Here is a 27,262-nt window from a genome sequence, read left to right as displayed (position 1 = left end):
AAACGAGCTAAAGATAGTTATCACTGCATTGCAATGAATTCGGCTGCAAGCCGTCTTTCGAAGATGTGACCTATCTGTCAAAATACAGCGATAACCACGCACGTCTTATTTCCGAAGCTTTCCACATTCATGTTAGCGGCAAAGCATGTGTAAGCCTTCCTTCTATTTCTCTCCTTCCGAAGGAGATTGCCTTCCTATGGCATTAATTGCAATTCCACCCTGCGCATGCCCAATTCTGTTGATTCTGTGGCTTGAGATAGCAGCGGAGCATACATATGCTGACTGAAGGAATAAAAACACTTTGGTTGTTAGTCGGCGCTGTTGTCTGTGTCCATTTGCTCGTCCTGTTGTTTCACACTGTTTTTATTGCTTGCAATATAGTGACTTGTAAAAATGTGCAAGAAGCCAAGGGTCAATGAAGCAAGTGTGTTGATTCACTCAACACGCACCTCAGCTCCCTATTTATTTTCAGCCAATAAGGAAGTCGCAACAGCTGTGGGCTTCAGTGGTCTCCATCTGCCCTTGCCTGCTGTAAAGTATGCCTCTGTAGCTTATACACACTTTCACATACTGCTTAGTTGTCTCTGGTTGAAAAACCAGCTAAACAGCAGACTGGCCAGTCATGCAGAGAGATAACCAGTTACGCACCAGCAGGCTTAGACTCGGGCCTGGTGGGTCTGCGCCCTGGGAGTGGTGGTGGGAGCTGTGCCTTGCGTGCGGCCACTGGCTGCGGCTCTGGCTGCAGGGAGCCATGATACGAGGCACTCATCGCTGCCGGCGCCGCACCACCGATGACTCGCATGCTGCCATGGCGCCGCAGTTGACAGCTGCCTTCTGGTTGTGCCGAGTCATCCTTGGACTGACACCACCATTGAATCACTCTTGTGCAACAAAACTCCAAGAAATGTTGTAAGCTGTGTTTTACTCCTTCTTTCTATGTGCAGTGCTACTAAACCAAAGGTGTGCTTGTGACGCACGCGTCAAAGCAGTCTGCCCTTGTTTGGAAGAAAGTCTGCGAGAGCAGGTATAGCAGTGAGAATAAGTGCTGAAGGAATGGCCAACATGCAGGGAGAAATTTTATAGCCTCACGCAAACTTATCTACTCGCTGCAGGTAGTTCAGGCCTGACATGTGCATTAAAAAATACAAATCTCATCTTAAGAGGATTCTTTGAATGCTATCTAGAGTGCTACGCGATGTGGCCAATTTAGACATGCATAGGTCAACAGAAGAGGGTCATAAGATATTACCTTCCACTACAGCAAAACACCGAAGTGCAGATGAAATTACAGATTTCAAGGAATAGGTAAAGTGACAATTTATTTACTGAATATGCCTTAACTTAATATTCCAAAACTAGCCACTACTTTTGTGTTAAGCTATAAATTATGCTTTGTTTTCATCACAGGGCTTGAAACATCAAGTAGATATTTAAACACAATGTACAGTTACACATAAAAGTACATGCCTTGCATTTCTGAATATGGCTTACCACTACTGATCAGTGAACCAGAGCATTAGGACAAAGCAATTTATTGCACTGGGAGAGAAAAGTTGCATCGTATAAGCACAAAACATCTCTTCTAATGGAAAAGCACATGACATACAATGGTTCATTTGAACTTGTTAAATCTGGGCTGCCCCATTGTTGTGCCACTGGGTATGTGGCACAGCTATGATGTCAAGCAACCCTCAGCATCTCAACAAACATCAAATGTTGCCACTGTTCTAGTCGCGTCAATGAGCGAAAGTCTCATAATGCGAATCCAAATCAACAGCTCTTTGAATCGTGGCATAGCTTGTGAAAAGTATAATGCATAAACATAAAAATGGCGTGAAATTACACTACACAATGCATGAGCAAAAATAAACAAATTTTGTCATGATATCTGGTTTTATAGGGTGCAATTAAAGGGAAATGCGAGAAAAGTAATCATACTATGGATTTTTTTTTTCATTTTTGTTGCAAATTACTCTTGACGAGGGTAAAAGAAATCACATTGTTCTTTTAAAAAACATTTTTTTGGTGTTGGCTGTAAAATTATGCTTCAACATTCTGTTTTTATGAGTAAACTAATAAAGGCCTACCAGAAAATGTCGAAAAATGGTTATAATTGAGGCATGGTAGCGGTCTGATTCATGCTCAATTGATGAGGCCCAGCTTCACTGGTGTAACAACAAACGAGCCTTGGCTGAGCTGGCATCAGGCTGCTTCCACTCCACATATGAGAGGATGCGAGAGCATGTGCTCCAGTTATGGCCACAAAGGCACTGAGATCACAAATCGAGCAGGCAGGCAAGAATCGCTGGAACAGCTGTAGCTAAATCTCATCATGCAGCAAAGAAAGCCTGCCTGAAGTAGCATTACTGTATATGGCTCTCCACGGGAGCCACGTACAGTAACTCTAGCCTGGAGGAGAAAGCTCCAAAGGGTGCCGAAAATGTAACCTATGCAGCAGGAAACTGTTTTACACTTCTAGAAAATGTGGTCTGCATTCTGGCCAAATTTCATCAAACTGATTATCTGCAATAAGCATATTTGGAAACTTTCAAGTTCCTCTGTCAATCTTGGGCTGTTTTCACTTCTTGTGCACAAAATTCTCACACTCAATTTGAGTAAATATCAACCGATTATTGCACGCACCTGCTGATATCTAAGTTTTATTGTAATTTGCAGCACTTTTGCTCATGTCCATTTTAGGAAACTACTCATCAATAGACAAAATAGACCCAGTCAATTTTTTTATGGTCTGATGATGACATATGTCATGGCCACTTCGTGGCTGCAACATTTGTGGCGAGGCCTCCACTGGCACGATTCAAGTGCATTTAAAGCAGTTGCAATTCGGTAACTTGCACATTGCAGAGCAGTTTTGTAGCAAAAAGATTCTGTTTGGTTAAAACTATGCTTTATTGCAATTACTTCATGGTCCTCTTTCAATATTCCACAAAAGTGGCAACATTCTGCAACATGGGTGCTTCAAACCTTTCTGAATCAAATGCACTTAGACTCAAATATGATGTGTGTGCTGCTACGATGTCCCAGTGGAATAAAGGAATTTCCACCGTGAGAGTGGAGTTCTATTCTTCACAGCACTGTTCAATCCCATCCACCTTGAAGAACATTCCAGAAGCCAGCACTGAGCTAGCCTCCTCTTGTGCCACGCTTTCTGCTAGCCGCAGATTATTCAATAGCTCCTTGCAAGCAATGCACAACCCATTTGAAGCTTTCGCAATTACGATTTACTGCAAGCAGTGGTGTAGTAACAGGGGGGCCCCAGGTGCCAGTTGTGGGTGGGTGGGGGGGTTATATGTGCCTGAAGACTCCCCTCTTCCCACCAGCTTTACTGGGGGTAAATGGCTAAGATAAGGCCAGCAGCCCGAGCTCGTGTACCCGATGAACCAGTAATGTAGCGCCGCAGAATTGTCCGCTACAAATTTATCAACATCCTACGTAATAAATTTAATTTGCTAGGTGGTCACTAAACCACTCACCAGGCACTCATGATCGAAGCGCACGTTGCTAAACATAGTCTGGCGATGTGGTTCTTGGGTCCCTCTTCCGTTTAGTCTGCGCTATCTTAAAATATGGCATCTTAAACAAAAAAAATTTTCTCTAAGCAAAATCACCTTGGGGTCTAGAGCCTGCAGTACTTTGGCACTGTGGATGGCCCAGTGTGGCAGTACCGAAATAAATATGAAATACTGCACCAGTGACGTCGATATTTCTATCCTATCCATTGCGAGTGCAGACCAACAGTAGCGCAAGCTTCCGCTGGCACAGGCTACGCAGCAGCTACGCCACTAACTGCAGGTATTCACACTGCCTTAGGCAAAACTGCACCCAATAATATAAAAATATTCAATGATTTGAATAAGTATCAGCAGTTGCCACATGAAATGTCATTTAACAGAACACAGTTGGTTCCCCATGCCAGGTGAGTAAGGTACCAAAACTCGTCTGGTCTAGCGGTACCACTGGCACAAATGATCACACGCATACATTTGTGAATCCATTGGCATCTCAAGTATAAAGAAATGTTCACGCACATGATTTTGTAATCCTTGATGAAAAATGCCTTGGCTATTTCAAATGCTAGTCAGTCCACAAACAGAATCTTGATTTCATATAATCCTTGGGGGCAGTGAAAACCTTGACAGTGTAGACACAAATTCAAAACTACGCTGCTTTCAAAGAATTCCTCTGTTGTCTTAGGTACTCATTCACGCACTGACACATCTATCCTATATATCTTGCGACACATGTCATAGGAATGTTGTACACAACAGCTTTCTTTTGAATTCATTTAAATATGTCAGTTTAACTTATATACGTAAGTCTCTAGCAAAATACTTTCAATGGTTAGTAAGCACCCGTGCTGTTTTTTTTTTTCTGTTGTCTTCGTGACTTCACAATTTTCGTAACTATGAATCCACACAAACTCGTCCAGTTAGCCACGTTGCTGTAGTTTCGGCATGAAATTAAAGAAATGGAACTTTGATCTTCATTTCCTCTTTCAGTAACCAACCTATTATATGCCAGGACATTAGCAAAAGAAGACTATCAGTCTAAGCTGATTTAGTGTTTCTCTTTTGTGTCCCTAAAAGGCATCACACATGCAGACGCCAGGTCGTGATTCGCAACAGACGCTATCAAGAGTGCCACCCTTACTCACCTGCTGCTGCACGGTAGGTCTGGGCAGGCGCAGGCTTTTGGACCTAGCCAGAGTGGACCGGCCAGGGGGCCTCGTCGAGGAAGACATGTTTTCGCGGGATTGCCGCCTTTACTACGGAGGACCATCCATCAGATCACCTGCACAAGAACACACAGGTCAGAACCACAACATGTGCTCTTCTGACGTGCAACAGCAGAAAACGTAGTCATAGGGAGTAGAAATAGGAGACGCGATTTTAAGCTGATTTAAAAAGCTATTGTGTCCCTGAGCTGTCTTCAGGTATCAGGAGGACTGCTCACGTATGAACAACCATATATATCGCCACTGAATATTAGACCGCAGTGTCACAATTATAGCTCTCAGTTCTGCCTTCTGTATACTTCTGGTGCGTACGGAGTGCTTGAAGCAACATGTAAAGTAAAATAAGAAGCTATAATTAGCAAGCATGCTTACCTTACCATACTGACTCATCTAAGTTTTATTATGTCAAGAACTGGATCCTGCATTGTGCACCTCATCCGCTTCCTTTTACTGAGGACCATGTGCTTGGACATCACCAAAATCTGGGCGAACAGTGACAGGCCCTGAAGTGTGGTAACCTGCTTCTGCAAAAGATGGTTCGCTCGTATAAGTGAGCACCGATGCCTTGTACAGAGCCCTCATGACCTATTCAGGCACAAACCCAGCGGGGGAATGGGGGGGGGGGGGCTGATCCCCCATGAAATTGGCATATCTCCCTCTCCCCACCCATGCCACCACTCCTCACACACCACCCTAAAGCGCCGCTATATCAATCTTGAGACTTGACAGCTATTCAGCGGCCAACATTCTACGGCCTTTTTCACTCCTTTTGTATCGCGGTAGTTATCAGCATCTCCTGGAATATGAAGGCCAGTTTTCTCATAGACACGGTGCCCGCGCGATTAACTCTAGATGTGTTCAACAGTCGTGCGCATCGCTGTTGCTTTGCTGGTTCAATGTTCTTTGTTTAAACTGATCCAGGAACCAGGAAAGGGATTCGGTTCGTAGTCAGCTGGTCTGTACGCTCGTAGAATGAGTTCTGACCAGAGAAAACGCCAGTTACGTTTAACTTTTGTTTTTGCTTCATTATTTCGTCGAGTGATGGCTCACCCCGATGCTGGCAGATCCTCGGAACCATATACCCGCGATATGGGTTAGATCAGGTGGAAAATAAAATATGGCGAAACAGCATCCATCATTGAAACCTGCAATAACCGTTAAACCCATGAGAAGAATGAGAGAGAGAGAGAGAGAGAAACAACTTTATTGAGCCGAGCTGGACATCTTCTTAGACGCCGTCGATGGAAGTGGTTCCCTCTTCACGGGACCCATATGCTTCCCTAGCCGCCTGGCTCCTGGAGATCAGGACGAGCTGGTCTTCCAGGGCAGTGCTGGTTAGCAAGGTCTCCCATCGCTCGGTAAGGGTGGATGAGGGATGGGGTAGGGTAGCGGGGCAGGTTACCTTGTCCGGTTTTTCCTTAATTGTACAGCACTTTTCATGCAAAGTTGGCAGCTGGAAACAAGAGTCGCAAGGAGTTGAGGAATCAAACGATCTATCTACCAAGGGAGCAAGCAGAGGCAACAGGAATTAAAAGCGAAAATTAACAAATTTATCTGTTGTTTGTGAAAATATTGTTGCGTGTGGAAAGACACAGACAGTATTTACACTGGAGCCAGGCAGCCAGGCCGACACTCGCTCGCGCCAAGCGCACTTGCCAACTTCATCGTCGTTCTCACGGCGGCTCGTTTCTTGAGCATTGCTGGATGATATTGCAATACTACCCCCACCCCCCCTTCCCCTGGCGGAAAAAGCACCGTCGCAGTGCTGTTAAATATCCAAGGCGCATGGAGAGTTGTAGGGCTTGAGTCAGGCAACGTGGACAATGTTACTGGTTGTCACAGCGGAGGAAGTAGTGGGCGTGGCTAGAACGATTTCATAGGTGACATCGGCCACTTTGCGGAGCATGCGATACGGACCTGTGTAACAAAAAAGAAATTTTTCACATGGGTCAACTTTACGCGAAGGTAACCAAAGCAACACGAGGCTGCTGGGCACAAAATGGACATCACGGTGATGGAGGTCATAGCGTTGCTTCTGCTTCTCTTGAGACACTTGTAGACGAGCGCGCGCAAGTTGGCGAGCATGGTCAGCATGGGCGATTGCATCACGGGCATAATCGCTAGTTGAAGCTGTGGCGGACGGAAGCACAGTGTCCAGTGGTAGCGTTGGTTCGCGACCATACAAGACGTAAAACGGGGAAAAGCCAGCAGTTTTGAGATGGGAAGAGTTGTATGCAAAGGTAATGTAAGGTAGAGCCAGGTCCCAGTCACAGTGGTCGTCAGAAACGTATTTGGCTAGCATGTCTGTAAGGGTGCGGTTCAAGCGCTCAGTGAGGCCGTTCGTTTGGGGATGGTGGGAGGTGGTAAATTTATGCCGTATTGAGCAGGCACGCATGATGTCGTCCATGACTTTCGCCAAAAACGTACGGCCACGGTCTGTTAGCAATTGACGCAGAGCACCATGCATCAAAATGATATCATGTAGGAGGAAGTCCGCAACATCAGTTGCCCAACTGGTCGGAAGAGCACGGGTTACGGCGTAGCGGGTCGCGTAGTCCACTGCGACTGCAACCCACTTGTTTCCTGATGTAGATTCCGGAAATGGGCCGAGAAGGTCTAAGCCGACACGATGAAAGGGCTCGGCAGGAATGTCGAGGAGCTGCACGTAACCAGCGGGGAGCTGGGAAGGCTTCTTGCGTTGTTGGCAAACTTCACAAGCGGCGACGTACACGGTCATAGGTTCGAGATTGTGGGGTCTGATGTGGGATTCTCCCACCGTACTCTTGGGACAAAGGAACGACAACACAGTAGTGCAAACAATCACAAGGGCATTTATTGCACCTTTCATACATGAATGCCTGCTAGCCAAGTTGCTATCCACAAAACATGCCGATGGGCGCACGACAAATCTAGAAGTCTGACTTACCACGACCAGAAGCGAGCGAATATGTTCGCCCCATGCTGGATCCCAACGCCTGGTCGTTCTCGTGTATCGTCACGCGAATAGTGGCGCGTTCGCAGGCGGCCACGCGAGGCGGTCTCGCAGAAGCATGGGTCGCCGCGCACACGCGGGAGTCGTCCCCCGCCGTGCGCCGACCCGCCGGGAAAGAGGGTCGCTGCACGTGCGGCACGGCACGTCCGTCCCGCTGGCTGTCTCCAACCCAAGAGAGAGCGCCTTTCCCGCACCCAAGTAACCCCGCAGCGGCACGACTGTTGCGCCATCTCTTGCACCACGCTTGTACCACTCCAACGCCGCGGCCCACGCGGCGACGCCACACGGAGACGGGGCTATGCGGGAAAACAAGCTATCAGGGGAGGCGCGAGGGTCGCGCATCCCCACAAGATACGCCGAGATGTCCTGCCGTTGGTGCGTCATGGAGCTCTTCTATAACGGTGGAGCGGAGGTGTTTAGGTATTACAAATAGGAACTCAGAGCTGTCCAAATGAAGGTTACGACGGTACAGAGTACCGCCGCGGAGAACGAAGAGGCGTAGAGTAGCATCGGCCGGAGAGTGCTAAAAACGGTCGATGAGTGCTCTGACGAAGGCGTCACGGCGTTGCTCGTTGGCGAAATGAAGCAGCTGTGATACAGACAATACGCAAGAAGCACTGGCAATGTTAGAGGAGTCAGAGTCGTCAACAGGGTAACGCGACAAGCTGTCAGCATCTTGGTGCAGGCAGCCAGACTTGTACACCACGAAATATAAAAATTCTTGTAGCCTCAAAGCCCATCGACCAAGCCGGCCTGTAGGATCTTTTAGCGAAGAGAGCCAGCAGAGAGCATGATGGTCAGTGACTACGGAAAAAGGACAACCGTAAAGGTAAGGACGGAACTTCGCAACTGCCCAGACAACAGCAAGGCATTCTCGTTCCATAATGAAATAGTTGGGCTCCGATGGTGCTGGAAGGCGGCTTGCATAAGCAATAACGCGATCCTGGCCACGCTGACGCTGGGCTAAGACAGCACCTACATCATGACCGCCGGCATCTCTACGCGATTCTGTAGGGGCATTAAGGTCGAAGTGGGCGAGAATGGGTGGTGAGGTTAGAAGAGTGACGAGACGAGAGAAGGCGGCGACCTCTCCAGTGCCCCACGAGAATTGTACGCCTTTCTTCAAAAGATTAGTTAGGGATCCAGCAATTGTCGCAACATCTGTGACAAAACAACAAAAGTACGAGCATAGCCCTACAAAACTTCGAACGCCTGTGGCTGTTTTCGGAACCAGAAACTCTCTGACAGCGCGAGTTTTGTTGGGATAAGGCTGTACTCCGGAAGGGTCATCGAGATGGCCCAGAAGAGTAATGTAATTTGCCGGTGGCCAAAACGACATTTGGACGAGTTAAGTTGCAGCTTCTCCTTTCAAAATACATCAAGTATAGTTGTGAGACGTTCAAGGTGAGTGTCGAACGTTGGCATGAAGACGATGACGTCGTCGAAGTAGCAGAGGCATATGGACCCTTTGAAACCTTGGAGCAAGGAGTCTATCATACGCTCGAAGGCGGCAGGGGCGTTGCATAATCCCAACGGCATTACTTTAAATTGGTATAGGCCATCAGCTGTGATGAATGCGGTTTTTTCTCTGTCCATATCGTCAACAGCAATCTGCCATTATCCTGAACGAAGATCAATAGACAAGAAATAGCTGGAACCGTGCAGCCAGTCAAGGGCATCGTCTATAGGCTCCCTGCAATGGTCAGGCGGCGCGGCGATCGGCTCAGCCGTCAGCGCCACCGTGTCAGTTGCGCGAAACACCGAGGCGGCCGCTGCTACGGAGGCATGCTTTTGCGGCACTCGTTTGAAAGCTTTCGGACGTTCTAAATTGCGGTTTTAAGGCAATCGAAAACGTCGAGGCCCATTTTGGACCACTGACGCTTGAGAAAGGACGTGAAATCTTTTACTACAACCACGTATACCGTGTCAAAGATGTAAACAGCACGGACATCCCACTGAGGTGCTTAAATTAAATTGTGGTGTTTTAGGTGCCAAAACCACGATCTGATTAGGAGGCACGCCGGGGTGGGAGACTCCGGAATAATTTGGACCGCCTGGGGTTCTTTAACGTGGACCTAAATCTAATTACACGGGTGTTTTAGTATTTCGACCCCATCGAAATTCCGCCGCGGTGGCCGGGATTTATTCCCGCGACCTTGCGCTCAGCAGCCCAACACCGTAGCCACTAAGCAACCACTGCAGGTAGCGAAGTATTTTTCACAACAAAATAAGTATGCTTACGACGTCGATTTCGAAGTGCGTTCACAAATCATTATTTTATGCCACTTAAGTGAGCAAATACGGCCGTGGACGTCTTCGAACTGTCATTTGTCGCTTCCTTACTTGGAGCGTGCCTTGCACCTCACATTGTAGAGGTTTTGGCGAATTGGCAGGTAAGTGCTTTTTTCTCCGTTGACGAAGTGCCTCGAGGATATTCTGGTATTGTCGTTCGGGCTCGAATGTCAGAAGGTATTACCGCTGAAGAATCATAGAGAGCAATCAGCTGAGACTAAACAACGTGAAGATTGAACAAATATGCTCTCGTGTGCGCGAGGGAAATGCTAATTTTCGAATACTCGTCGTGTTCTGCGGAGTACTCCAACCTTATAGTTCTGTTGTTCTAAGCGCGAGAAAACATCGGCACGAATGAGCTCGGTACCAGCATTCGCGTCTTGATCTTGGCGCAGGAGGAAGCAAGCGCATGCAAAGCTCCAGCACGGAGCGCTTACGAAGCTAGATTTGACACCTAACAACCACTGCGACCTTGTTTTGGAGCAAGAAGAGCTAAACAACTATCAAAACTGATTTACAACAGCAGGAATCAGTTCACGCATTTTCATGCTGTTGACGCTTTATTGTGTCTTTTTACAGATGCCGCTCCTGGCTCTTTTTCATTTCTTTTTCTTGTTTTTTCACTGACGTCTTAGTTCGTTTAGCAGAAATTCGCAAGACCGACACGAACCGCGACGATCCACTTCAGCCGCCGGGTTGCTTCCCCCGGTTTCGAAGGGAAGCGGCACAATTTGATGCCGACATCCCCTTCGCGGTTGTGACAGTTGTTAACGCAGCAGTATCTGCGCTTGTTCTTTTTGTTCACACTTCTCACAAAGGAGCTGCCAAGACGCCGCGGGGAATCTATTTGAAAATTGGAAAAGCAGGCTTGCAGGCGCGCCTGAGCGCACCGCGGCCACTGGTGAAATGACGGTGACGGCCTACCCGCGGATGCTCACCGCCGCTGCCAGGTGGCGCGACATGTACAGGCAAACTGCATTGCAGGGTGCCCATACGTGGGAGCGGGTAGACGTCCTTCTTAGTAATGTTGTTCAGATGATGGTAGTCTACACAGAAGCACCACGTGCCATCCTTCTTCTTAACCAACACCACAGTTGACGCCCAGGGACTCGAAGAAGGCTCAATGATGTTTTTATCGAGCATTTTGTTGACTTCATTTTGAATTACTCGGCATGCCGACGCAGAAACTCGATACGGTCGTCGGTGGATAGGCGTAGCATCGCTAGTAAGAATCCAATGCTTGACCGCGAGCGTCAGGCCTAAAGGGCGATCGTCGATGTCGAAAATATCTCGGTAGGACAATAATACTTGGCAAAGCTCTTCAGCCTGTGCCGAGGACAGGTCCGTCGCAACCATTTTGTTTATATTGGGATCGGCACCCGAGGCTGGCGCGAGGGGCCTGCTTAGCTCGCGAGAACCATCGGTCGATAACGCTGCCACGTATTGGTCGCCAAGACAATCAACGGTGGCAAGGCAAATGCCTTGCGGTAGAATTTGCTTTGCCAATCCAAAGTTACAGACAGGCATGCGAGTGCGGTTCCCAGTAATATTAAGTATACTGTGAGGCACTGTAACATCATACCTTATTGGAATGTCGGGCAGAGGAGTGACGAGGTACTCGCCATCAGGAACTGGTGCGAAAGACAACAGTTCAATGTAGGCTATTGACTTTGGCTGCAGGCGAAGAAAGCCGGTGGGACGTAAGCGGCAGTGGGGTGCGTCAGAAGGTTCTGCGAGCATCGGCAACTCAAGGCGAAGAGTACTGGAAGAGCAGTCAATAAGAGCAGAATGTGCGGAGAGAAAATCGAGACCGAGAGTGAGGTCGTGGGGGCAATGAGCAATTGAAGAGGACAGGAGTGTGGCGGCCAGCGATGCTGACGCGTGCCGTACACATGCCGATGGTAGGCACAGTACCGCCATCCACAACGCGGACGACGCGTGCCGACGCTGGGGTGAGAAGCGTGTTTCGTCGTCATCGGAAGGCAGCACTCATAATTGAAAGATGTGCTCCTGTATCGATGAGTGCCGTGACAGGATAGCCGTCAACGTCAAGAAGGTTTCGGTTCGTGGATAACGTGAGCAGAGGATTTGAGGGCAGGGTCGACAACGCAGCTTCATCTCTAGAAGCTGCAGTGCCTAGTTTTCCGGCTGGATCCGGGAGGCGATAGGCGGCGAAAAGAAGTGACGGGGTTGGGGCGAACGAGACTGATGGCGTCGAGGTGAGGGCGAGCGGCTGTACCGAAGGTTCGGAGCAGGAGCATCAGCGGCAGTAGATTCATGGCAGGTTGTATAAGGAACGGAAAATCCAAAGGTGCGGGAATAAGCGGCGGTGTATGTCTGAGGAGGTGGTGGCCATCGGTTGCGGCAGTGACGAGCGATGTGGCCGATGCGACAGCAGTGGAAGCAGATCGGCGTGTCATCAGGGGTACGCCAATCGGATGGGTTGCGGCGAGATGTGGCTGAAAAGGACTGCCAAGGAAGAGGAGGGCCGCTAGAGAACTGGGGAACGTTTGGTTGAAACGTGGAACACACGGAGTTCAGACCCATGTTCTCAAATTCCTGTCGGACGATAGTCTGGATCATCACAATGGTGGTTGCTGGCAGATCGGGAGGCGTCGTGGAGAAAGCTGGCGAACAGGTGGCCTTAAGTTCGCGGCGAACAATACGGGTGACGTCGTCACAGGTGGTGATCTGACGTGGTCGACCCTCACATGTCGACGTAGCAACAATGTTGGGTAGCCGCGTGATGTGTGTGATACGGCGGCTCTTAGCTTGTTCAAGGCGACGGCATTCTTTGATGATGGCGTCGATAGTCGAGACATTGCCGAAAAGAAGCAAATTGAAAGTGTCATCGGCAATGCCTTTTAGAATATGTGACACTTTATTGGCTTCGGACATACCATCGTCAGCTTTGCGGCATAGAGCTAAGACGTCGAGGATGTAGGGAATGTACTGCTCCATAGACGACTGAACACGAGACGCAAGAGCCTTTCTCGCGGCAGCCTTGCGCCCAATGGGGTCGCTGAACAGTTCCCGTAGCTTCTCTTTGAATTTGTCCCAACTGGTTATCTCGTCGTCAAGTGTTTGGTGCCACACGCATGCGGTGCCGCCGAGATAAAAGATGACATTGGCGAGCATAATCGTTGGGCCCCACCTGTTATTAGCACTGGTGTGTTCATAGAGTTTGATCCAGTCGTCAACATCCTGGCCCTCCAGGCCAGAGAACACACCTAGGTCGCGATGTGGGGCGAATGTGATGATTGGAGCAGTGGGACAAGCCAAAGCCGTTGCAGAGGTGGGCACGTCACCGGGAGGCATGGTGACAAGCTCGTGTGCCGACCACTTCCGAGTTCCGTGGTAAGGACGGGGATCACTGACCTCCACCAGAATGTTGCGTGTGGAAAGACACAGACAGAAGAGGCTATTGACAGGCTATTTACACTGGAGCCAGGCAGACACTCGCTCAAGCCAAGCGCACCGACCAACTTCATCGTCGTTCTCGCGGCGGCTCGTTTCTTGAGCATCGCTCGATGATATCATAATAATATTTATGGATCAAGATCTCTTTATTTAAAAAGCAGAGAAAACGGCGCCAGAAGTGGAGAACAATTCCGTGTCTTTTGAATGACGCTTCTAGAGTTATCAGTCAAGCCACCTGACGTAGCCACTTCTCTGCTGTGCTTATGTGGGTGTTTTTCTAACCTTGATCGTGCAACCGAACTAATTCACAACAAAACCTTGACAAGGTTATGAATATATGCGCTCGTACTTCTGAGGCATAGCAAAAATCTGGCATCAATGGAGAATCCCAGGAAAAGTACACCCGCCGCGGGCTGAGTGGAGAGACGTCTTTGGTTTATTTCTCCGAGAATAAGCTCCATAGATGGGACAGCACTTGTGGGGATGCTCGACTTACACGTGTCCCCTGATATTGTTTTTTTCTGCACGGCTTGAGTCTCTTGTAATCCGGCTTCACCGCGTGGCATCGCACGAGCGGCGGTCAGTCCAGTTGCGGACTAGTACAAGAGATGGCGCGAGTGTTGCGCTGCTAATGCCACCTAACAGCGGGGTTACTAGGGTGTAAAAGTGAGAAACCTGTCTTGTTTAGCTTGGGGTGCTGGCAGATCGGGAGGCGTCGTGGAGAAAGCTGGCGAACAGGTGGCCTTAAGTTCGCGGCGAACAATACGGGTGACGTCGTCACAGGTGGTGGTCTGACGTGGTCGACCCTCACATGTCGACGTAGCAGCAATGTTGGGTAGTCGCGTGATGTGTGTGATACGTTTACAATGTTGATTTGTTTATCGCGGCCAAAACTGTCTCCACTTCGTGGTGACGGCCTTTCTTTGGTCCGCTAAATGTCATCCTCGTTGCGGCACACGCAAAAAGCTGCTGTAACTGCCATCGTAACTAATTCACAACAAAACCTTGACAAGGTTATGAATATATGCGCTCGTACTTCTGAGGCATAGCAAAAATCTGGCATCAATGGAGAATCCCAATAAAAGTACACCCGCCGCGGGCTGAGTGGAGAGACGTCTTTGGTTTATTTCTCCGAGAATAAGCTCCATAGATGGGACAGCACTTGTGGGGATGCTCGACTTACACGTGTCCCCTGATATTGTTTTTTCTGCACGGCTTGCGTCTCCTGTAATCTGGCTTCACCGCGTGGCATCGCACGAGCGGCGGTCAGTCCAGTTGCGGACTAGTACAAGAGATGGCGCGAGTGTTGCGCTGCTAATGCCACCTAACAGCGGGGTTACTTGGGTGTAAAAGTGAGAAACCTGTCTTGTTTAGCTTGGGGTGCTGTGTTGTCATTCCCTTGTCAAAAGAGCACGTTTGAGACCCCACACGCTTTCAGATACAACTCCAGCACCTAGGTAGACCTCTTTTAAGAAGAGAAAGCTGCTACATGTTGCTAACCCCATTTTATCGGACTCATCACGTACCTCTCGTTATACTAGGACAGCCTAAGAGCATGCGGCACAATGTCCAACAACGAACGTCGCGTACTGCAGATAACTACCTTAAATATATGAAAGATTTATTCACTCCGCACCATCGTGAGACTGTTTCTAATGGCAGAAGTACGTCATCTAGTGAAGAAGGTAACAGACTGCAGTGTAAAAACTGTTGCCCGAGTACCAGCAAAGTGATCAGGCAATCCTGCAACATCGTAGGTGCATCTTGAAATGCTAAGTTTAGTTTTTCACCCCTCAGTTGTTTAGTTTTGCATGAGAGCATAGCTAGCTCCCTCATGTCATCCATGTGAAGATTCGTTGTGCCCCTTGCGAACTGCCTCCGACTGGTTTGTGCATTTATGCATACATCCTCAAATCTTAGCGACTTTGTTTTTAACGCGATAGCGTTAAGGAGCTCGTGTCGCAGAAAAGCCGGTGTCGTCGGGTGTCGGCGTCGGCGTTTTGCGGCGTTGACCGTGAGTGATAAATCACGGCAGGCACTCCATAAATAAAAAGCAACTTCCAAGATGGGCTGGGTGGGAATCGAACCAGGGTCTCCAGAGTGTGAGACGGAGACGCTACCACTCAGCCACGATTTCGATGCTTCCAAAAGGTACAAACGCGCCTCTAGTGAATGCGGTGTTGCCTTCGAAACGAGCCGTGGAAAGGTATACTGTGGTGTATATCGGTAATTATGAACATGTAACTTACAGAAGTCGCAATTACACGAGTAGCGTAGTGCGTTTCGCTGCATTTCTTCTGCGCTTTCCGCACACGGAGAGCCATCTTGCGGCAAACACAGAAGACCCCCTCCTCTCCATGTACAGCGCTGCCCCGACAGATGGCGCGCCACGCGCGCACTGGAGCTGTCGCGGCTCGGACTCTCTCCCCTGACAACGCTTCGCCTTGCTCCCTCTGTAGAATCAAGCGTCCTTCCTTTCTTTAGATCACTATCTCTCTATCTCTCTGCCCGTGCCGATCACGGCGTTTGGCTGGCGTGCATCATTTCCCCCTCCGGGATACCGAGTTCTTTGGTTCGCTCCGCTTGCTCAGGCGCACGTTTCGTTGCTGCGCGGAACGCCGCGTTGCTCGACCATATGGCTCGACGCTCACCGCGTCTGATGCGGGGCGCCTCGTAAGTGATGGCTGCCCTGTAGCCCATTGTCTTACACCCATTGGCGGGTCGACGGGAACGCTATCGCGTTCCACTCTTGAAGGCGAAGCTTAAGCGTCCTCCAATTTTTCCAAAGTTGCATGTGGCAGTTAAACTGCGCATCTGTTTGTGCTTGCGGATTTGCAATGTGCACATCACATGTGACGTGCTACCCCGCTAGAAAAAGAAAGGTTCTGGGTTTTACGTACTTCATTGTCATTTTTGCAAATTCATTGTCACTGCAGCAGCAATACTGAGAAGTACACGAGCAGTGCTTGCATGTTCACAGCTGCCAGCCCACATATCCACTTAAGAGTGACTGCATTCATCTTAGTGTTTGGTTGTGTTCGCACTATAAATAAACATCGTCCAACTTGAAAGTAGCAGCTGCTTAGTTTGAGAATGCAGGAAACACGCAGGTCAACTCCACAGATTCTGTCGGCTGCCTCAGTGCATTATCATCACCCACATTTGTTGCTTCTTCTCGATTTACGTATCCAACTGTGCAACAACTCGCCGGCATGACGAACTGACTCAGTGGCCAAAACGCACAAAAAAAGGAAAGAAATCCCGATATACATGAAGCTGCAAGTGCCTGTCAACATGCGTGCAGCATTTTTTTTTTTGCCCACAAAACACTCCTGCTTTACAGGAACATCATGTGACCATCTTGTTGTGGCGCAGACCGAGAGAGGTCTATTGTTGAATTACCGTATTTGTTCAAATCTAAGCCGATAGTTTTTTTTTTCAGATAATCATATTCCAAACTATAGGGTCGGCTTAGATTCGAGGATGTTTAAAAAACGCGCCAGTTTTTCATTGAAACTGCTAAATATGGTGCATAGCTAGCGCACCTAGAAAAGTGAGTGCCGCAGCCGCTACTAGCCGTGCCAGTAGTCAACCGTACACAATCAAGGTCGCCATTTTGACCTGTGTCGTGTCGGCCGTATCGGTGTGCGGCGTGGTGTTATCGCGATGGCACCAAGCAGGAGATGCCACTACAGTGACACTTTCAAGTGAAAAGTTATGATAGCCACAGAGGCATCGTCAAACCTTCAAACTGGGCGGGACTTTGGCGTTGAGAAAAACGTCCGTCGTTGGAGGGGACAACGACAGCAGCTTTTCGCGTGTGCCGCAACGAGGATGGCATTTAGCGGACCAAAGAAAGGCCGTCACCACGAAGTGGAGACAGTTTTGGCCGACTTTGTTTGGACGCAAAGAGCAGCTGCCCTTCCAGTGACAACAGAAGTGCTCCAAGCAAAAGCTAGGGAACTTTCGAGGGAGCGAGGCCTAACACCAAAGGATTTCAAAGCCAGCCAGGGCTGCCTTCAGAAATTCATGAAGCACTTCGGCGTCAGCCTCCGACGTTGCACTTCAATCACCCAGAAGCTGCCAAGTGATTTCAAAGAAAAGCTGATAACTTTTCAGTGCTACATGCTGCGAAAGAGAGAAACGGCAGGCTACAACCTTGGGCAAATCGGCAACGCCGACCAGACGGCTGTATATTTTGATATGCCAGTGGCATACGCCATGAATTAAAAAGGTGCCAAGGAGATGAAGGTGCACTCTACTGGCTACGAGAAGCAGCGTGCAACTGTGATGCTGTGCTGCACAGCTGATGGACAAACTCCTTTGTTATATGAAGGAAGACACTGCCTGCTCGAGAAACTTTCCCAAGAAATGTCAATGTGCGGGCAAATGAGAATGGGGGGATGACGGGTGCGATGGTGGAAGAGTGGGTTAAGATAGCGTGGCGACGGCATCCAGGAGCCCTTTTGACAAAGAACTCGCTCCTTGTCGTCAACTCTTACCGTGAGCACGTGACCAAGAACGTTAAAACCTTTCAAGGATCGTCTGAGGAAATATTACACGGACTGGTTGACTGACGAAGACCACATGCTAACGGCAACGGGCTGCATCAAACATGCATCGCTATCGAAGCTGGTGGGCTGGGTAGCTGCAGCGTGGGACAACATCCCAGATACTTTGATCGTGCCCGCCTTTAGAAAGTGCAGCATATCTAATGCGCTTGACGGTACCGAAGATAGTGCACTGTTTGAAGGTGACAGTGACAAGGAACACAGCGACGACGACGTTGAATGAGCTCTGCACGTTCAGATTCAATAAATGCTGTTTGCATTTTGTGCACGCTGTCCTCGCTTTTTTTGTTCGGCCTACATTCGAGGTTATATATATATATATATATATATATATATATATATATATATATATATATATATATATATATATATATATATATTTGTCTTCATACTTGAGGGGGTTGGCTTAGAATCGGGGTCGGCCTAGATTTGAGTTAATATGGTAGTATCTGTGTACTGTTGGTTCCCACTAGTTCTCGCTTTGAACAGGAAGGGGATGCAACATGTTTACCTTCCTCCGGTGTTTGCACACGTATGAAAAGGCGCGTGAGAGAGGCTATTTGCAGATTTAGCACAGCTGTGGAAAAAATGCAAAAAAAGAATACCATTTTCAATGACCATGTCTCTCAGACGCAAGTGTCAACACATGCATAGCGCAGCTATAGTCAGATACAATTTAAGTCTTCAGTGAAGCACCGCCTGCATTTTCATAACCGCCAGCCACTGTTCCTCCGCGAGGCGTAGTTGCTTAGCGTACCACAGAACAAGCACAAAGGATGTCCGAGGACATTGCAGAGACAAGTTGATGAATGTTGCACTGCACAAAGACAATCAAAATCTAGTCAATCCATGTCCTCGTGTGGGGGCTTCAGCAAGCAAGTGGCAGTGACAGGAGTGCACAGACTGGCACGGATCTTCAGGTGGAACCAGTGCCCCTAGCAGCTTCCGGCTCCAGCGACGTGAGCGGCTTCAGCTGGAAGAGCGCGCCGCATAAGGGCAGATAGCACACTACCCAATATTCTAGTACATCATACTTCTGTGATTGGGTGGCGGGGTAAGACTACCCCATGTGGTCCGTGTGCTTCGGTTGCCAACAGCTGTTGTATCCTATTTTAGATACAAATTAATGTCTCAATCCTGTCTTATTTTTTGGAATAGTATTACAGCAGAAATAAGTAACTGGAGGAAAACATGTTTTGCAGAACCTCGTGATGACTGTGAACGTTAATGCGATTAGCAAACAAGCCATCTAGCGACACATGGTATTGCCACCACTGAAACAAACACACCATGCATCTCTCGTGTTTCATTTTGCACATGCTGGACCATGAAGTCTGTGCGTAGCCGCCGAGATGGGTGGTGTGCAGGTATGTGTGAAACGTGTTGTGTATGAAGCGTGCATTGGCACTGGGCTCTTGTGTTTCGATGATGATGATCGATTGGCATGCTCTTCAAAACGGGCTGAAATTGGTTCCCTAGCCTTCTTGAACTAATCAGCCATTGAAGGGCCCCTCACCAGGCCTCAGCGAATTTTTTGTTACACGCTGGAAGTTGTAACGTGTCCTCATGGGAGCGTTCTGTTCTGCTGCAACAATTTTTTCAAATTGGCTCATTAATAGCAACGACAGAAATATTTCAGTGCCACAAACCCATGATTTCAGGAGAGGAGCTCCACTGCCAAGCAAGACACTCTCTCCCCTTGCCCCGTCTAGCTTCCGCAAGCAAAATTCCTTGCCCATGTTCTTCCATACCGGACCTCAAGGATCACGTGACGTATACGTCACGGCACCGCCTTCGTTTTTTTTTCTCGCTTTCTTTTCTTTTTTTGATGCTGCACACTTCCACTGATGGTGTTACGCGCCTGCTGTTGCCTCGTGTTGCGCAGCGCACGATCATGCGTGCTGTGCACAAGGACACATGACTAGAAGTATAATTCTGAATACTGAGGCATAACAAGCGGATTGCAGAGCGTGATCACGCCCTGGAACACAGTACAAAATGGCATAGTTTTGATACCTGCGCAAGTGACTGCGCAACCGTGGGAACAAGCAGACAAAGAGGAAGTACATCTCTCTTTCTTCGGTGCGAAGACAAAAAAAAACAACGCAAACATTCTGTTTGTGTTTTATTATTTCTCTAAACTTCAATAATTCAAGCGACAGATCACACACATAACAGATGTTGCCTCGAATAATTCTTGAAGCCACTTGTCTCCACGAGCGACGTCACACTGCAGACACGAGTACGTCACCGTCTGGCTTAGCGCGTGGTCGCCGCAAGGGAAAGGAAAATTGGCGTTCGCATTGCAATTTCAGATCTTTCCACAGTGCGTCGCGATGTAATTCTCTGCAAGCCCAAATATTACTGCGCATTGTATGCTCTGCGCTTGTCAGATCAAAATAGCCAGACCTGGTGAGGGGCCCTTTAAGTACATGCATAGCTGTCTCGCATTTTGCACGCTTATCCTATCTTCCTCAAAACATTGACATCAACACTGTAGTTACCTATGCCTGTAATGATCCAGTCTTATCAATTTGTTTTCCCACTGAATGTATTTCTTATCTCGACTGCTCACCAGTTACAGGTTTTTCTTCTTGATATGTTGTGCCATCTAGCAGTGCCATTGCGAAAGCCTCATGTGGATTTAGCAATAGGACAGCCTGTACATTATTTTTTCATTGCAGATCAGCACACACTCAGTGGCACTCCCCCTCACCCAAGTTGGTGAAAAAGAGGTCCATAACAAAGCAGTACACAGCCAGTGCACTCCTGTGTTTTGTCTTTTTTTTTCCTTCATTAAACAGTGGCACATACTCAGTTACCCAAGTTGACATGAAAGAAGTTCATTAAGAGCAGCGCATAACTAGTAAGCTGGGATTAGCACTTACTACAACAAACATTTTATCCTTTGGTGCCTGTCAATGAAGCACAAGTCATGTGCCAATGACTACTGCTATACACAGGTTCATTCAAGTTTCAGGAAGTTTCACTGCTCGGGTCCCGACTGGGGGACACTTTATTTTCATTTTATCCTAAATGTATGTATAGACCCTATAGAAGTTTCTATTAGCATTTAGTTGCATAATGGTTCATTTTGAATGTTTGCCTTTGCCCCCTTTTGGTACTTTGTTAGATAGACTTTCAACCAACCCAGTAGTATGGCCAATCCACCCTGTGGGTATGAGCCATGTTTCGAGGCAACAACAACTAAGTGCATTCGGTGCACAGCGCAAAACCTTGTGGCTGTTGTTTTGAAGAACCTGTATGGTGCGGGTTCGATTACACCAACTCGAAAATATTACAGGTTTTACTATCTATTGCAGAGGCCGGGGAGAGCGGTTAGGAACAGATACCAAAAGGTGTATAAGGTATCCTAAGAATGCTAACTGCGATTAAAAAATTTGCAGCAGAACCCATCACATGAAGACTGTTGATGGTAATGCATTAGCATTGAATCTATTTGGCAACACAACATATTGTCCCCGTTGAAACAAGGTATGTATGTAGAAGAACTTGTTATTGGGCTAGTTGAAGTTTGCTTACTGACAATGTAATTCATCATCATCATCATCAGCAGCAGCAGCAGCAGCAGCAGCAGCAGCAGCAGCAGCCTGGTTACGCCACTACAGGGCAAAGGCCTCTCCCATAGTCCTCCAACTACCCCACTCAAGTACTAATTGTGGCCATGTTGTCCCTGCAAACTTCTTAATCTCATCCGCCCACCTAACTTTCTGCCGCCCCCCTTGGAATCCAATCCATAACCCTAATGACCATAGAGCCGGGGCTCGCAACGCGGGGACAGCAGTGCTCGCGGAATTTATAGACGCACGCAACGGCCGGGCCCGTATTTCCGACACGGGAGCTTTCGGAATAGCGCGCACTCTGCCGGGGTTCGCACCCGCGCTGCGTTGCAATGGGCGAGACAGCGCAAGTCGAACCGACTGCTGTTATCAATCGCTCGGCTCACACGGACACTTTCTGCCCTTTTCCGAGGTCGTCGTGGAACGCGAGAACGTTTACAATCACACCTATACGGTTGAACACATCAGATGGAACTTTAAGTCATCAGCCTGGTTACGCCCACTGCAGGACAAAGGACTCTCCCATACTTCTCCAACTACCCCGCTCATGTACTAATTGTGGCCATGTCTTCCCTGCAAACTTCTTAATCTCATCCGCCCACCTAACTTACTGCCGCCCCCTGCTACGCTTCCCGTCCCTTGGAATCCAGTCCGTAGCCCTTAATGACCATTGGTTATCTTCCCTCCTCATTACATGTCCTGCCGATGCCCATTTCTTTTTCTTGATTTCAACTAAGATTTAATTACCTCGCGTTTGTTCCCTCACCCAATCTGCTATTTTCCTATACCTTAACGTTACACCCATCATTCTTCTTTCCATAGCTCATTGCGTCCTCCTCAATTTAAGTAAAACCCTTTTCGTAAGCCTCCAGGTTTCCGCCCTGTACCTGAGTACTGGTAAGAAACAGCTGTTATACACTTTCCTCTTGAGAGATAATGGCAACCTACTGTTCATGATCTGAGAATGCCTGCCAAACGCACCCCAGTCCATTCTTATTCTTCTGATTGTTTCAGTCTCATGATACGGATCCGCAGTCACTACCTGTCCTAAGTAAATGTATTCCCTTACCACTTCCAGTGCCTCGCTTCCTATCGTAAGCTGCTATTCTCTTCCGAGACTGTTAAATATTACTTTAGTTTTCTGCAGATTAATTTTTAGACCCATCCTTCTGCTTTGCCTCTCCAGGTCAGTGAGCATGCATTGCAATTGGTCCCCTGAGTTTAGTACTAAGCAAGGCAATATCATCAGCGAATCACAAGTTGCGAAGGTATTCTCCATTAACTCGTATTCCCATTTCTTCCCAATCCAGGTGTCTGAATACCTCCTTTAAACCCGCTGTGAATAGCATTGGAGAGATCGTATCTCCCTGGCTGACGCCTTTCTGTATTGGGAATTTGTAGCTTTCTTTATTTCGGACTGCGGTGGCTGTGGAGCCGCTATAGATATCTTTCAGTATTTTTACACACGGCTCCTCTACACCCCGATTCCGTAATGCCTCCATGACTGCTGAGGTTTCGACTGAATCGAACGCATTCACATAATCAATGGAAGCTATATATAAGGGTTGGTTATATTCCGCACATTGCTCTATCACCTGATTGATAGTGTGAATATGGTCTATTGTTGAGTAGCCTTTACGGAATCCTGCCTGGTCCTTTGCTTGACAGAAGTCTATGGTGTTCCTGATTCTATTTACGATTACCTTAGTAAATACTTTGTAGGCAACGGACAGTAAGCTGATCGGTCTACAATTTATCAAGTCTTTGGCGTCCCCTTTCTTATGGATTAGGATTATGTTAGCATTCTTCCAAAATTTCGGTACGCTCGAGGTCATGAGGCATTGCGTATACAGGGTGGCCAGTTTTTCTAGAAGAATCTGCCCACCATCCTTCAACAGATCTGCTGTTACCTGATCCTCAACAGCTGCCTTCCCCCTTCGCATATCTTCCAAGGCTTTCTTTGTGGGATTTCGAATTCCTCTAGACTATTCTCTCTCCCATTATCGTCGTGGGTGCCACTGATAATGTATAAATCTGTATAGAACTCAGCCACTTGAACTATCTCATCCATATTAGTAATGATATTGATGAGATCTATTCAGTGTAAATCAAATACATGTAAAATGCAGAAAAAAATTTTCTGAGATAACCCCTGGATCGATTTTAATGAAATTTATTGCATTTGAGAGAGAAAGTTGAACTCTGGTGACTGTTCGTAGCAGAATTTCGATTTAGGTCATGAATTTTGTTACAAAGATTTTCAAAATTCGAAAGTCTAAAAAAGATAGAAGCACGAAGTTTACAGATTCATAGCTCTGCATAAAAACCAGATATTGCGGTTCTGTAAACGGAATCCATTAGATTATTGAAAGCGGACAAATTTGATACGTCATATTATATCTTACGTGAATTTGTTACATTGTTTACAAGGGTTCTGCAAAAGTGTATTTCCACATTATAAAATCTTTCGAGATTCATGTGTAACATATCAATTTTGTCCGCTTTAGATGTACTAATAGATGAAATTCCCGGATTGCATTATCAATTTTCGTTGCTGAGTTAGAGTTGTAAACTTGAGAGTTCCGTTTTTTGAAAATTTTCGATTTTTGCCAGTTTTTATTAAAATGTTGACAACCTAAATCAAAAATCCGAAACCAACAGTCACTAGATTTTAAGTTTTTCTTTTAAATGCGACAAACCTCGTCAAATGTGGTGCAGTGGTTGCAGAGAAAAAGAATTTCTCTTTTCACATGTATTTAGACAGGAGCACACCAGCTAAAGCTTCCTCTGAAGCCGAAGTTTGGTACGGCACTCGACCCCACGGCCCATATGGAGATATGGGCGAACCAGCCATATTTCCAAGTTCGATTTCAATTACAATAGTGAAGGACGAGAGTCGAACCTACTCCCTCTGGTGTTAATTAAATTAAATTTAACACACGGTTAATTAACATAGAGTTAATTAAAGCACTCGAACCTTCAAACTTTGGTGGGAGTAGAACCTGCAACTTTTGGTTTCCATTATTGCAGACTTAATCAAGGCAGAGTTCATTATGATAGAGTTAATAAAGGTACTCGGACCCAAAACCTTTGGTGAAAGAAAAGTTATAGGAAGTAACAACGCATTAAAATGAAAATGTCAAGTAATGAATGTCTTGTGAGAGGCCTTCAGCCTCTTTAGCGTATGCTAATGCGAGTTTCAACTTTTTTTTTGTTATTTAAGAAGGGTGGCGTGAGGTGGGGAGGGCTATGCTCCTCCACGGCATCAGCTGCTGAGGTCAGTCCAGGGTACCAGCATGCGTGTCGGGGATCACTGCTCCTGCAAGGGGCAATGGGGAGCAGCTACGAGTAAGGCTCTATGCGACGCTCCCTTCGGTGCTGTTACCGCTGACACTGCATGGTTGCACGATTTCCCCGCGACGAAGGGCCACTCTCGCCGTTGGCAGAACCAAACCGTAAGAAAAGCGTGGTGCTACACAAGAGGCGCTGTGTGGCGACGATGGCTACGATATGGCGCCAGAGTAGCGCACGTCGTCCTTACGGAAACAAAGTGCACTACTCGTAGCATTCTCTTCCAAATGTAAACCGTGTGCCTACAGAATCATAATAGGAAATATTGACATGCAAAATGAAAGCACGTATGGAGGTACACACAAATTTCGCATTAAGGTGTATCGTAATCGTCGGTGAAGTTCTTCCCACCTACCTCGGTCACTGGGTAGTCAGTGGTAGAATAGGTAATGCGTCGTGCTGCCGTGCAGAAGCAACAACGTTCGAAGCCAACCATCAGGCAACTTGGGTCACTGAGTACGTATGTGACACTGTGCACACACATGCACCCCCCTCTTGGCACATTGTCGTACACATTGACGCACACTCGGTGACCCGGTCCGATGATTGGTTTCGAACCCTGCTACTTCCCCCCAGCAGCCCGATGCACTATCCATTCCACCGCAAACTACCCAGTGACCTTCGCAGGAAGGAAAACAGATACAAACATACACAGATAGCTAGCCCCAAGAAACTGCATGAGGCACCCTAGGAATGCCAACGCATTAAAGAAGAAGTTATTATATTAATGTGCTAGCATTTTTAGGTACCGTATTTACTCGATTCTAACGCACCCTCGATTGTAACCCGCACCCGTTTTACATTACCTAAAAAAAAAATGAGTACAATACAGAGCACCATGTGCTTTTATATAAAAATACTATTTTCTCTCATTCGGAAAAAAAAACTGATTTATTCCCAATACACTAAAGTTGCGATGAATAAAAACAAAAATGGAAGCGGCGTACCTTGCCCCCAAGATTTTCACTGCGCCAGTACGAGTCACGTGGGACAATAGATGTCACTCGTCGTTGCTATCAGACAACTACTTATCGCTATCGACAGACCAAAGCATTTCATCCTCGGTGCAGTCCATGGCATTCAAAATCCCGCACTTTCTAAAGGCCTTGTTGACCATGGCAGACAGGATCATGCACTATGCATTTTTCACCCATCCAGCGAAGTCCTGCAGCGAGGCACACTTCATTGTATTGGCAGGCGTGATTTCGTGGCAGCCACTGACAAGCCATTCAGTGTAGAGCGCCCGAATGCTATCTTTCATTGGCTTGTTCAAACAAACATCGAGCAGCTGGAGGTGCGATGTCATAAACAATTATCGGCTATAAGAATGGAATTTTCGTGGCACTTGAATATTGTTATGAGTTCTACTGCATGCCAATGTGTAATTATGTGCCGTTTTTCAACGAACCTCTTACACCGATATGGGTCACTGCAGATGCGGGACTTGGTAGGCACCGCTGTTCGAAGAAACTCCTTGACACCGACTTGGAGCAATGGGTATGTGCCACTCAGTCAGTGCTGGCCTTCAATGAACCTATTCGACGGTAGCTTGGGTAAATACCATGTTTACTCGCATAATGATCACACTCGCGTAATGTTCGCACCCCAGAATTTCGTCGTCAAAATACGATTTTTTAAATTTCCCTCATAACGATCGCACCCTGAACTTGTCGCAGCGATATGTCGTGTGCCAAATCTAGCTAATGATGATCGCACTTACCATCTGTCGAATGCTGCGCAGACGACTCTTCAAAAGTTACCGAGCGGACTGCGCGCACCAAACAGATTCTTAAGCAGATGCCCCATTTCATTCCCTTCATCGCTTTCTGCACTTCAAGAATAAAAAGAAAGATCTACAACCAAACTTGCCTTGGCTTTATTATTTGTTCACTTTATAATGGTTGCCAATTTACCGATCTTATTCATTACTGGAACAGAAGAAGCTGTTTCAATGCACGTAATGTACTCGCGCTTAAAAAAAATCGCGTTTGGCTTGCTCCATCAGTCGCCATTTTTGTTTTGGTGTCCCGCACACAGTGGCAGCCGCCTGTTGGTTGACGTGCTGTCATCCCGCAGCAAAAGCTATCCGACATGTTTCCACGGACACCGCGTTTGCTGCATTTTGCAAGGCGGCCGAGGGCTTTGTGATTGTTCTATGTTGGTGCTGTTTCATTATGGGACGCTATGCGAGTTTTACGGCCGCGTTTAAGCTTAAGGCTGTTGACTACACGCTGCAGCACGGCAACCGTGCTGCCGGCAGGCATTTCAGAGTCGACAAAATCAGAATAAGCTATTGGAA

At 47.5% G+C, this 27,262-nt stretch overlaps 1 protein-coding gene across 2 annotated transcripts in view; it reads right to left on the bottom strand.

Moving 5' to 3' along the window:
- The window catches only part of LOC139055887 (plectin-like), a 295,516-nt gene that overhangs the window by 198,081 nt on the left and 70,173 nt on the right, over nt 1–27,262 (bottom strand). For both annotated transcript variants that reach the window (XM_070533491.1, XM_070533490.1), the window contains 2 exons: nt 4,676–4,812; nt 649–859 (listed from right to left, as the gene is read on the bottom strand). In XM_070533491.1, coding sequence (XP_070389592.1) covers nt 649–859; nt 4,676–4,762 — 298 coding nt within the window. In that variant the 5' untranslated portion in view covers nt 4,763–4,812. The remainder of the gene's footprint in view (nt 1–648; nt 860–4,675; nt 4,813–27,262) is intronic.

Source organism: Dermacentor albipictus, chromosome 2 (assembly GCF_038994185.2).
Source record: "Dermacentor albipictus isolate Rhodes 1998 colony chromosome 2, USDA_Dalb.pri_finalv2, whole genome shotgun sequence".
Taxonomy (NCBI): Eukaryota; Metazoa; Arthropoda; class Arachnida; order Ixodida; family Ixodidae; genus Dermacentor; species Dermacentor albipictus.
The sequence above is the reverse complement of the archived record's forward strand: the minus strand, read 5'-3'. Positions and strand labels throughout refer to the sequence as shown.